A 12,582-nucleotide genomic window follows, 5' to 3' on the forward strand; every position below is an offset into this window, starting at 1 on the left:
GTGGTCTGAATCATCCAAATAGTTTCCATGGAGGAATGTTCAAGCTTAATGCAAAATTTGCTGCAGATTTGTTGCTCATTCGGTCATGTTGAATGCAGTGGCCACACAGTACACATGCTCACTCAATGGCATTTACGGCCCCCACTGACTAGTACAGTGAAGTCATTGTTCACACATGCATATTCCAGTCCACTGTCCTTGGCTGCCGGGTTACGTTGATATCACACAAACCATTCTCGTTATATTAACAATGGTTTTGCTTTTTCCAGACAGACCTTGTATGCTCAACTAAACACATTTTCTGTATCTTAGACCTGATAAAATGAATGTATGAACTGTGGGTAATTCATGCATAAATATTTGGAAATAAGGTGACAGTTGATAACTATATATGTTATGTATTTCTATATAATCCCCACCATTAATATTTATATGTGTGTGCTTATAGTTCTATATATTGCATATATATGCCATACGGATTATATGTATATCTTTCTGGTATTTATTAGGCAATAAGCATATAGTTGTTTTGTGCAAAATACATAATAGTTTCTTATTTACTTTTTATAATATAATAAATTGTTCCATTTTTACTACAGATTAAGTGGTTATGATCACCTCTTGTTCTTAGATTTTATAGTTGACTTTGAAGAAATATACAGCAGCATCTCTTGAACCTCACAATTAGGAATGTTGATCCTAAATTTGGGTTATACACAATGTCATATTTTAGAGGTTGTTAATATCAGTCTTAAAAATTGAATCAAAGCCAGATTAACTATATGCTTATCTTAATTTAGAAGCAGATCTTCAGTTGCTTTTGATACCTTATAAAATATAATTTGAAAAATGGGTGTCACAATTTTTGACTCTTGTATTTCATAGTATCCAGATGCATGCTGAAGTCAGTTCCAAGTCTAACTGATTCCTATACTTGTTGGAACCTCAGCTAAGAAGCCTTTGGATTCTGAATGCATGGGTCAGATAATTTGTTAATTTAGGATACAGCAAATAATTTCATTATAGTTTGACATGAGGAAACAACATTATTTTTGCATTTTATTTGTAATCATAAAAAAACAGTTCTGGTTTTAGGAGAATTCTAGCATCTTTCTTATCTTTATTTTCTATCTCCTTTGTCACTTGTCCTTGTAGCCTAAATGAGTCCCCATTCAAAGTTCATTTGGAAAAACTCAGTTTGAGAGAAAAGAAGCTGGATGAAGACCTGCAGTTATACCAGATACCTCTGGAGCTCAAATTAAAACATAGCACTGTCCATGTGGATGAGCTCTGTCCTCTCATTGTTCCCAATCCAGGAGTTGCTGTTATTCATGACTATGCAGATTGGGTTAAGGAAGCATCGGGAGATTTCTTGGAAGCACAAAGTGAGTATGGACTATGCTTCAATTTGGTGTCCCAGGAACAGGGGTAGGAGCATGTGTTCATAGGATAAATTTTCATATGCCAGTGTAGTAATTGTGTGAATACCTGAGCATTGTCTATAGTTGAGTTGGCATGAGCAAAAATTCTAAGCAAGGAGAAATTACACCATTGTTTACAATTACTCTTATGGCCTTTATCATATAAGTTCTTGTTGCAAGGAACTGTAGCCAAATCTCCTGGATTTATGAAATCTCATTCCTTCTTGCTTTTCTAAATTCTACCCATTCTTTCATGGCCAGCTCAATGCTCACTTGGTCTTCCCAACAACTTTCGTGTTTATAGCTTTCTTGCTGACCCCTTTCACAGTTGTCTCCCTATAAGTATTGTGACCATGTTTTTCTGAACCAATATTGTAAACCTGTATATTAGAGTTGGCTCACTCTTAAGTACTTTAAACAGTGTCATTTAGACTCACTAAATGTTAGGCTGTGCCTGTAGCAGGAAAGAATAATCCCTCACAAGTTTTTATAAGCCATTGTATTTTTTAAAGCAGTTTGTAAGCAGAATATGATCAAATCAAAGGGCTTTATCATTTGAGGTTATGTTAGCCATAATTAGGTAGAGGAAACTATTTAAAGGAGCATTGAGTTGATCCGTTATGTAACTACCACAGGAATATAGTGATCAGGCAGTTACACCACACACCTCTGGAGATTATAAGACACAGCTGAGTAAGGTGGAAATACATTCAGGGAAATCACCTTGAGGATTGTTTGGGGTGGTTATTAATTTAACTATTTTTATACCACAATTAGAGTGATGCCCCCTCTGTAATTACATAAGACTTTGTCATAGCATTGTTTTCCTGTCCCTTCCTTAGTTGTGAAGCAGTGGAGCCTAACATGGACGTTATGTGAAGCTCTGTGGGGCTACCTGAAGGAGCTTGACAGCCAGCTGGATGAACCCAGTGAATACATGCAGATTCTGGAGCGAAGGAGAGCTTTCTCTCGCTGGCTGTCCCATACTGCTGCACCTCAAATTGAAGAGGAAGTCTCCTTAACCCGAAAAGACAACCCCGTGGAGGCTGTTTTCAGCTACCTCACGGGCAAGAGAATCAGTGAGGCCTGCTCCCTGGCCCAGCAATCAGGTAGGGCGTATGGTCCTTCTCTGCACCTCTGCCTACTTCCTACTCACAGTCCCTTCCCTTTAATTGTGGATTTGCTTTTGTCTTCTATCCTGAGCATTAAGTATAGACTTCTTAGGAAGATTGCTGGTTTCTCCAGAATAGGGACTGTGTCTTCTAATTTACTTTTTAGAACCTTAAATGTTACATTTATTTCATTAAAGTTATTTTAATTTTGGCTCTTACTGGTGTAGCTCAGTTTGTTGGGCTTTATCCCACAAACTGAAAAGTGACTGTTTCAATTACAGGTCAGGGCACATGCATGGGTTGTGTTTGGGTCCCAGTTGGGGTGCATGCAGGAGGCAACCAATTGATGTTTCTCTCGTACGTTGATGTTTTTCTCCTTCCTTTTTCCTCTTTCTAAAATAAAATCTTTTAAAAATTTATTTTAATTTTATATGCTAAGTATGTACTTGTAATAAAACTAGAAAATGCCTATAAGTTCTATAAAGCTATAAAGATTATGAGTCATTAAAGAGATAAAGTTATGCTCACTAGCATGCATAAGTAATGAAAGAGGATCTTGAGTGTCAAAAGTCAGGTCCTTAGATTTATTTATTAACAAACTCTATTTTTCCCCTCTTTTCTTTCCTTACCCTAAAATTGAGCTTTTGACAAGGCACTGCCTTTCAGCTTACTAAAAACTTTTGCTTCTCTACCTCCACTTTCAATAATTGATAGAACAAATAGAGAAAATCAAGAGTATAGAATACTTGAAATTTATCAGCCAGTGTTACCTGATAACTACCCAACAAGAGGAAACACCTCAAATCAATAACCTAAGCTTTTACCTTAAGAAACTAGCAAAAGAGCAAACTAAACCAAAAGGTAAAAGAAAGGAAATAATAAAGATTAGAACAGATATCAGTGAAAATGAAAAAATAAAAACAGCAGAGAAATCAATAAAACTAAAGTTCTTTGAAAAGATCAAGAAACTTAAATTTTTAACTACACTGATGATGAAAAAAGGAAAAATACAAATTGCCAAAGACAAAGGTGAATGAGTGAACATCAGTATTAACCCTACAGAAAAGGGAATACTGTGAGAAATTCTGTTGTCAGCAAATTCAGCGACTTAGGTAAAATTGACAAATCCCTAGCAAAATATAAATCAGTCAAAACTGACTCAAGAAAAAGTAGAAAATCTAAATAGATGCATAAAAAGCAAAGAAGTTGAATTCATAATTAAGATCTTCACTCAGGAAAGCACATACACAGATGTCTTCACAGCAAACTCTCTTATATTTATACAGATGAATTAACAGCAGTCTTTACAGCTCTTCTAGAAAATATAGAACAGAACACTTTCCAACTCATCCTGTGATGACATTATTACCCTGTGTCAAAGTGAATCTGTGAAAACCTACAGCTGACCATCATACTCAATGTTTGAAAGGCTGAATGATTGTACCCTAAGATTGGGAACACCATTTCTGTACAGTATTTTAATGGATGTTGTAGCCAGGGTATTCAGACAAGAAAAAGAAGCAAAAGTTATACAGATTAAAAAGGAAGAGGTAGAACTGTCTTTTTCAGAGCCAGCATGATTCTGTATGTAGACAGTCCTATGGAATCCACAGGAAAGGTCATGGGACTCACAAACTTAGTTCAACAGGGTCTCAGTATTCAAGGTCAATATACAAAATTCTATTGTATTTCTATGTTTTAGTAACAAACAGTCCAAAAGTGAATTTTTTAAAAAATCCATAATATCAGAAAGACTAAAATACTTAAGGAATAAATGTAACAAAAGTGTAAGAGTTGTACACTGAAAACTATATGACATTGCTGGAGAAATAAAAGATCTAAATAAAAGAAGAGCCAGTCCATGATCATGGAATACATTTCAACCTCAGCACTGTTGGCATTTTTAGTGAGTAATTCTTTGTTGTGGAAGCTGCCCTGGCATTGTAGGATATTTAGCAGCATCCCTACCCCTCTACTTAAAAGTCCTCTCCCTTCTAGTTGTGACAACCAAAAATATCTTCAGAGATTGCCAGATGTTTTCTGAGGGTGCAAAACCATTCTGGTTGTGAGAACTGAAAGAAACCTCAGAATTGCTGAGATGTCTGTTCTCCTCAAATTAATCTATATAGGGAGGGACAAAAGTAGGTTTGCAGTTGTTCATATGAGAAATAATGTAATAATCAATACAAGCATAAACTCTTTGTTTCGTATACTCACAACTGTAAACCTACTTTTACCCCACCCTTTACATTACACACAGTCTCTATCAAAATCTCAAGCAGGTGTTTTTGTAGGTCCTGATCCTTGTTGGAAACATGAAAAAACTAAACAGTGTTAAAGGGAATGGCATCAAGGGACTCGATACTTTTTTATTTCAAAACTTATGTAAAGCTACAGCAGTCAAGACAACGTACAGGCATAAGTATGAATGTACAGGTTAAGGGAACAGAAGTGAGAATCCAAATGTAAAACCCTTGGTCAGTAATTTTTGACAATGGTGCCAACACAATTTAAATGTTAAAGGATAATCTTTTCAACAAATAATGGCAGGGTTCTTGGATATTTAAGTGTGAAAGATGGATTTAGATTCTTACTTCACACCATACTAAAATAGACTTGAAGTACTGTAAAATTCTGCTGTTTATTCAAGTATATGTTCTTATCAATGGTAATATCTGAAAAAGTCAAAGATTGGAAGAAGCTGATTGGTTAGTTGTGTAATCAGCAAAGAGAAATGATCTTAATAAATGATTGAATCAAGATATGATACTCCACTTTTCTTCTCTGAACTTGACTATCTTTAGTGTCCCATGATATTTACGTTAATTGGCTAGTAAACCCTCTCTTTGGGGTTCTGTAGATACAGAAATAATCTTTTTATTTTTTCTTTTATTATCGTTCATCTAGAATATTAGCAGCTTATGATCAGATGGGCTCAGCACTTACTGCATGAATCTTAGTCCAGTCATGCTTTCATTGCCAGCATACATCAGAGAGACACCTTGGCTTAGAAGCACCTTTCCAGATGTGTTCCCCATGCACGATTTCTTTCCTCCAGGCCTCTCTAATTTGTGAAGGAAACTATTTGAGATGAGAGCTTTAGTTTCTGTCAGAACAGTACTTTATAGTTGTGTGAGTACTGACCCATATACAAAAGGAAAAGGAAAAGGACTGTTGACTTTTAGGAGGTTTGTATTAAGGACTGAGACAGAGAATTTTTCTCAGCTCACAGTTTAACTGGAAATTTTCATAAGCCAAAAAATTTCTGTCCCCTCACATTGTAGTTAGACTTTTTTAGTGCCCCAGCCTTTTGTACTTAAAATTATTTATTAAAACGTATTATTGGACCTGTAAGATTAAAGGCCTTAACCATTCTCTTTATATCTTACACACGTTTTTTCTTTAGGTGTGAGCTTGCCATTTCCCAATATCATTATAATAGTACATTCTAGTTGGGCATGTTTTCAATTTTGTCATCTCAGTTTTACTACAAACCCTTGAATCAGATGATATTTTCCGTCCTGGCTGGCATAGCTCAGTGGATTGAGCGTGGGCTGGGAACCAAAGTGTCCCAGGTTTGATTCCCAGCCAGGGTACATTCCAGGGTTGCAGGCCATAACCCCCAGCAACCGCGTTTCTCCCTCTCTCTCTGTCTCTCTCTCTCTCTGTCTCTGTCTCTCTCTCTCTCTCTCTCTCTCTCCCTCCCTCCCTTCCCTCTCTAAAATAAATAAATAAAAATATTTTTTAAAAATCAGATGATATTTTCCTCCATTTTATAGATGAAGTGTCTTTTCTAGGGTCACAGAAGTAATAGGAGAATTGTCACTGAGCTCCGTATACTATACAATCCATATATCATTTAGGCTAAACTACTTTGAAGATTTTGCTACCCAAGCAAGAAAGTGGTAAATTCTTGATCAATATGTTGGCACTACTGCAAAAAGCAGTGGCAGGTGTTAAGTTCTCTGTCCTGAGGACTAGAAGAAATAAGGTAATGCCCTCAAGTGTTTTCCCAAGTCTATAAATCCTCAGTATCACCAGAGAACTTCTGTTTTTCTTATAGGTGATCATCGTCTGGCCCTTCTTTTATCCCAGCTGGTGGGTAGCCAGTCTGTCCGGGAGCTGCTTACCATGCAGCTGGTGGATTGGCATCAGCTCCAGGCTGACTGCTTCATCCAGGATGAGAGATTGCGCATCTTTGCCCTGTTGGCTGGAAAACCGGTATTTTCTTCTTATAAACTCACATAAATTTTCTCATAAATTCAAGATTGCTTGAGGTTAAGGTAAAGAGCTATCTTTGTAAATTGTACATTTATATGTATAACTAAGCAACTATTTTTGTTGGAAATATTTAATGGAACCTTACAAAGTTATAACATGTACACTGTAAAAAAACAAACAACTATTTATGTAGAAATAAAAATGTTAAAATCTATATTATTATCATAGTGATAAACAACATAAAGAATTTGCTTTATAGCAACATACATGTGTGCATATTTACATATGTATATATTCAGATAAAATCAATTATATGTTTCAGTTCTGCACCTTTTTTTTTTACTTACTGTATATGGATATTTTTTATGTTGGGCAACCTCATTTTTTTTAATGGCCACTTCTACTTTATTTTATGGATGATACACCCTAATTATTTTGAGCTGGTTCTCTATTACTGCATGCCTGTCCTATTGGCATCTTAAAGTCAATTTCCAGAAATGAAAAGACTGGTCAGAATTTATTCACACCTTTAAGTTTTATAAGTTGGCAACTGTGCGTAGTGTGAAGACCTTAGTGATTCACAGTGGTCCTCATTTCTTCTTAGAGCAGTGATTGCCTATATCCACCCCATCACCAAGGGACTGTGTGTATTACTTCTGGGTTATTAACACTGCTATACCTAGGTCATTTAAAATGTTAATAGAATAAGTGAATAACTTGCAGACCTGGAAAGAAACAAGGTAATGTATAATTTGTAGCTGTGATGGTGATTTTGTCTCCTGCAGGTGTGGCAGCTCTCAGAGCAGAAGCAAGTTAATGTGTGCTCCCAGCTGGATTGGAAACGCTCGCTGGCTGTCCACCTTTGGTATTTGCTTCCACCAACAGCCTCCATTTCCAGGGCACTCAGCATGTATGAAGAAGCATTTCAGGTATGTGTGTCCAGGAGAACCAGGCAACCATCCTAGTAGTTCTATTTCTGCCACAAAACAAGCCGTCGCATCACATTTCACACCTTTTCCTAACTGCTTTTTTTGAAAGTATCATAAAATTGAAACAAACACAGGAAATCTGATGGAAAATATTTTCCTTTTCTCCTCTCTGGATAGGGCTATCCTTAAACTTCAAGTGTCTGCTTCTGTTTTATTTAATATGATGTGTTTCCACAACTGACTTTTTTTCTCCACCAATCCAGCGGGGTTTTCTTCATTCCTAATGCTGTCTTATTTGGGAGGGAATTCCCTGAGATACTGCCTGGCCTCAGCTGTGCTACAGCCTCAAGTTAGGTCTCAGCTTTACTTCTAAATGTTATATTTCATAATCCTTGTTCGTGTTGAGGTTAAAGCATTACCACTGTTTTTAATGCTGTCATTTCTTCTGTTCTTACTCTCTATTTTTATTATCTTTGATAGTATGTGTTAGTAAAAAGAGAATGCTAAAGAAACTGAGTGTAATAAGAATTGTGGCAAGAAAAGTGGTGCGACTAGTGAGAGTTACCTAAAGTCTTTGGCAGTCTCTTCAAGACAAGTGGAATATGTCATTGATCTAAATAAATTTAAAACCTGACACATTCCATTAGAAGGTGTCACATCATTCTTAATACACATCTTGAGTAATTGAGACACAGTAGCATCTGTGAAACACACTAACAGCTAATGTATTGTTTTATCAAATTCTTACTTCCAGAATACCTCTGAGGGTGACCAATACGCCTGCCCTCCACTTCCTTCATACCTGGAAGGCTCTGGCTGTGTGGTAGAGGAAGAACAAGACTCACGGAGACCACTTCAAGATGTCTGCTTTCACCTTCTAAAACTCTACAGTGACAGGTAACTCAGAGCTACACAATATAGACACTTGAGGGCTCCATGAGTTCTTGGGAGTCCTTTCCCTCTCATACCTGGTTAAATTGCCACTAGTCTGTGTAAATTACCAAAATATAACTGATAGTAGTTGAAAATAAAGAGCACTAGAACTAGACTTAGAAATCTAAAATTTATTTTAACCAACTTTAATGAAATATAGTGTGCATGTACTAAAGTATGTGGTTTGAAGATTTTAAGATTATTGTCATCACAATCAAAACATTTACATTACCCCTAAAGAGGTCCCTCATGCCCCTTCGCAATCAGTCACCACCCAACTACTGACCAACTTATCATTACTATAGGTTAGTTTTGCTGTTCTTGAATTTTATATAATTGGGATCATTCTGTATGTTATCTGTTGTGCCTGACTTTCACTCAGCAAAATGATTTTGAGACTCATTTATGTTTATATGAGTATCAAGATTTTTTATTACATAATTTATTTATTTGTTGATGGACAGTGGGTTTTCTTTTGGGGGGCTATTATGAATGAGGTTTCTGTAAACATTTGTATCTAAAAATGCTTATATAATTTTACATTCCCACCAAGATCTCTAGTTGTTCCAAAATCCTTCAAATTTTGGTATTGTCATTTTTAAAAATTTATCATGTTAGTGGGCATATAGTGATATCTCTATACAGTGGTTTTTGTGTGTGTTTTAATAAATGAGGAGTGGTTTATTCTACAATAATATTTTAACACATGCTATTATTACATCTAATCAGTTAATTAAAACTACCTCAGAGCTGTCTTTTTATATGCTATTCTGTATTGGAAACACTGAGGGGTTTTTTGCCAGTCAAAACTAATAGTTCACATCTCATTTCCATTCTTCAAATACTTTCTTTTGCCCTGGCTGATGTAGCGTAGTGGATTGAGTGCGGGCCTGTGAACCAAAGGGTTGACTGGTTCGATTCCCAGTCAGGGCACAAGCCTGGGTTGTGGGCCAGGTCCCCAGTTGGGGGCATACAAGAAGCAACCACACATTGATGTTTTTCTCCCTCTATTTCTCCTTCCCTTCCCCCCTCTCTAAAAAAAAATAAATAAAATATTTTTTAAAAATATGGGAGGATGGGTTGGATTGGGAGTAAAAGGGAGAAAACTGTACTTGAACAATGATTAAAATAAAATTAAAAATATATATATAGGGTATTTAACTATATTAATTGTAGAAGAATAGTCTTCTATGGTGATAAAATATATATAACTAAAATTGTGTTTTAATTTGCATTTTCCTAATGCCTAATGATTGAACGTTCTTTCATGTGCTTGTTTACCATCTATATTATCTTTCTTGCTAAAGTGGCTGTTCACATCTTTGCCCATTTTTTATATGGCTGTCTTATTGTGTTGTAATAGTTCTTCACATATTCTGGGTGTAAGTTCTTCATTATAAATGTGTTTTTGCAATTATTTTCTTTTAATATAAGTACCTGATTTTTTATGAAGAAAATTGAGCAGAAATTTTTATAAAGTCTGATTTATTAAAGTTCTAAAACAGTAAAGTCAATTTTTAAAAAACATATATAGGGCTGTTGAGGTTGTCTGTTTATTCTTGAGTCAACTTTGATTATTTCTTCTAAGGAATTTGTCTAATCGGAGTCACCAAATTTATTGGCATAAAATTATTCATAACATTTCTTTATTATCCTTAGGATCTGTAACTCTGCTTCTTCCTTTCGTGATATTAGTAATTTATGTCTTTTTTTTTTCTTGATTAATCTGTTTGCAGGCTTTGGTTTCATTGTTTAGCTCTGTTATTCATCTAGTTTGAAATGGATCATAAACCTAAATGTCAAACCTAAAAAAATGACCTCTTGGGAGAAAACAAAGTAGAAAGTCTTTGCAAATGTTGGTTAAGCAAAGATTTCTCAGACACCAAACACAATCCATAAAAAAAGAAAAATTGGTAAATTAGACTTAAGCAAAATTTAAAACAATTGCTCATTAAAAACTTAAGAGAATGGAAAGACAGATTGGGAGAACATATTTGCAATTCATATATCTGGTGAAGAACTTGTATCCAAAATGTAATAAAGAACTCTCAGAACTCAATAATAAGAAAGCAAACAATGCAGCTTTAAAAAAATAAGCAGAATATTTAAACAGATTCTTTACCAAAGACCTGGATGTCAAGCCATGGAAAGATGTTCAGCATCAATAGAGGACAGGGACATGCAAATTAAAGCCATCATGGGGTACCACTACCCACCTTAGAATGGCTGAAAATCAAAGAAACCTGCTATACCAGTTGTCATCATGGATGTGAAGCAGTTAGAATCCTCACACACTGTTAGTGAAAAATGTAAAATAATACTGGCACTTTGGGAAACAGGTAGCTTAAAAAGTTAAACATATACCTACATACATATGGTCCAGTTATTTGATTCCTAAGTATTTATGCAAGAGGAATGAAAGCATATGCCAAATGTTGGTAGCAGCGTTATTTGTATTGGTCCAAAAGTGGAAGCAACTCAAATTTCCATCCACAGGTGAATGTATAAACAAATTGTGGTACATCCAGCAAATGGAATACTGCTCAGCAATAAAAAGGAATGAACTGTTGATCATACAACAACATAGTTAATCACAAAATAATTTTATTTAGTTTTAAAAGAGGAGAGACAAAAGAATACGTAAAAAAAGGTACCTACTGTTGGTTCCAATTTCCATAAGATTCTGGAAATTGTAAGCTAATCTGTAATGACAGAAAGGAGATCAGCGGCCGCCTGAGAAGAGTCGTTATAGGGAGGTGCAGAAGAGAGGGGTTACAGAGGGGCAGAAGAAAAGTTTGGGAGGCGATGTGTATGTTTGTTGTCTTACCTTGGCAGTAGTTTTACAGGTACATAGATATGTTAAAACTTATGAAAATTGTTCAAAATATGTATAGTTTATTGTATGTCAGCTTTTTTAATGTCACACAAAAAAAGAAGATAAAAGGGATATCTCAAGGTGCCAGAAATAAGGATACCAAAGCCAAAAGGAGAGAGTAAGCCATATTCTCATGAAAGGTAAAACTGCAATTTAAATTTTTTTTAATTTAAAATTTAGTTATTTATTCACACTAGCTTTGATTGTATGTTTTAAGAGCCACATGTGGCTATCAACTATCGTATTAGTCAAGGCAGGTTCTGGAACGTTTCCATCATTGCACAAAGTTCAGTCTGGTAGCACTGGTCAAGAAAACTACTCATTCAAGGAAGTATAAGGAAGTTATAAAAAAATGTGCAAGCAGACTTGCACTTTTTGGCTTGCACTGTCTGGGATCTTAGATGAAAGCGAAAAGTTATTGGTTGGTAATCTAAGCTCCAGATCTTTAAAACTTAAACATGTGGAATTTTAGTTTATACAGTTCTCAATGATCTGAAAATGCCAAGCTAGGAACTTAACACATGAACCGGTCCTCCAGCAAAAGAAATGAAATTTCTGTGTGAGGACACTTTCAAAACCCAGGGCATCTGGATTTCTATATAAACAATTATACCCACTGTTGCCCTGGACATGTAACTCAGTTGGTTAGAGTGCTGTCCCAATGTACCAAGGTTGCAGGTTCAATCCTTGGTGGGGCACATACAAGCAGCAACCAATGAATGCATCAATAAGTGGAACAGCAAATCAATGTCTGTCTGTCTGTCTGTCTGCCTGTCTCCCCCCCCCCCGCCACTTCTCTCTAAAATCAATGGGGGGGAATATAATACCCACTGTAGACAAAAATCAAAGGTAAAAATTACAAACTATAGACTATAAAGCTATAGTCTACAGCTACTAGTCATGAAGACTAGTTAGCTGTTCAAACACACAGAGAATTAGCACTCTAAGAGCTTCAGATAGAACAGTCTGAAAAATACTAAGGTACTGATACTTATTTCTTTAAATTATTAAGAAAAATAATCAACTCTGTAATGAATGAATGGAAGAGTGAGAGCTATGGAGACTCCCTGGGTGAAGATGGTAAAATATAT

General features: G+C 35.7%; 1 protein-coding gene across 4 annotated transcripts in view; it reads left to right on the top strand.

Annotated features, from left to right (window-relative positions):
• Positions 1–12,582, top strand: part of NUP98 (nucleoporin 98 and 96 precursor) — a 107,104-nt gene that overhangs the window by 87,219 nt on the left and 7,303 nt on the right. For all 4 annotated transcript variants that reach the window (XM_045817787.1, XM_045817789.1, XM_045817788.1 and 1 more), the window contains 5 exons: positions 1,156–1,385; positions 2,264–2,530; positions 6,597–6,754; positions 7,540–7,683; positions 8,438–8,580. In XM_045817787.1, the coding sequence (XP_045673743.1) occupies positions 1,156–1,385; positions 2,264–2,530; positions 6,597–6,754; positions 7,540–7,683; positions 8,438–8,580 (942 nt within the window). The remainder of the gene's footprint in view (positions 1–1,155; positions 1,386–2,263; positions 2,531–6,596; positions 6,755–7,539; positions 7,684–8,437; positions 8,581–12,582) is intronic.

This window comes from Phyllostomus hastatus, unplaced genomic scaffold (genome assembly GCF_019186645.2).
Source record: "Phyllostomus hastatus isolate PE091 unplaced genomic scaffold, TTU_PhHast_1.1 phas_scaffold_317, whole genome shotgun sequence".
NCBI lineage: Eukaryota > Metazoa > Chordata > Mammalia > Chiroptera > Phyllostomidae > Phyllostomus > Phyllostomus hastatus.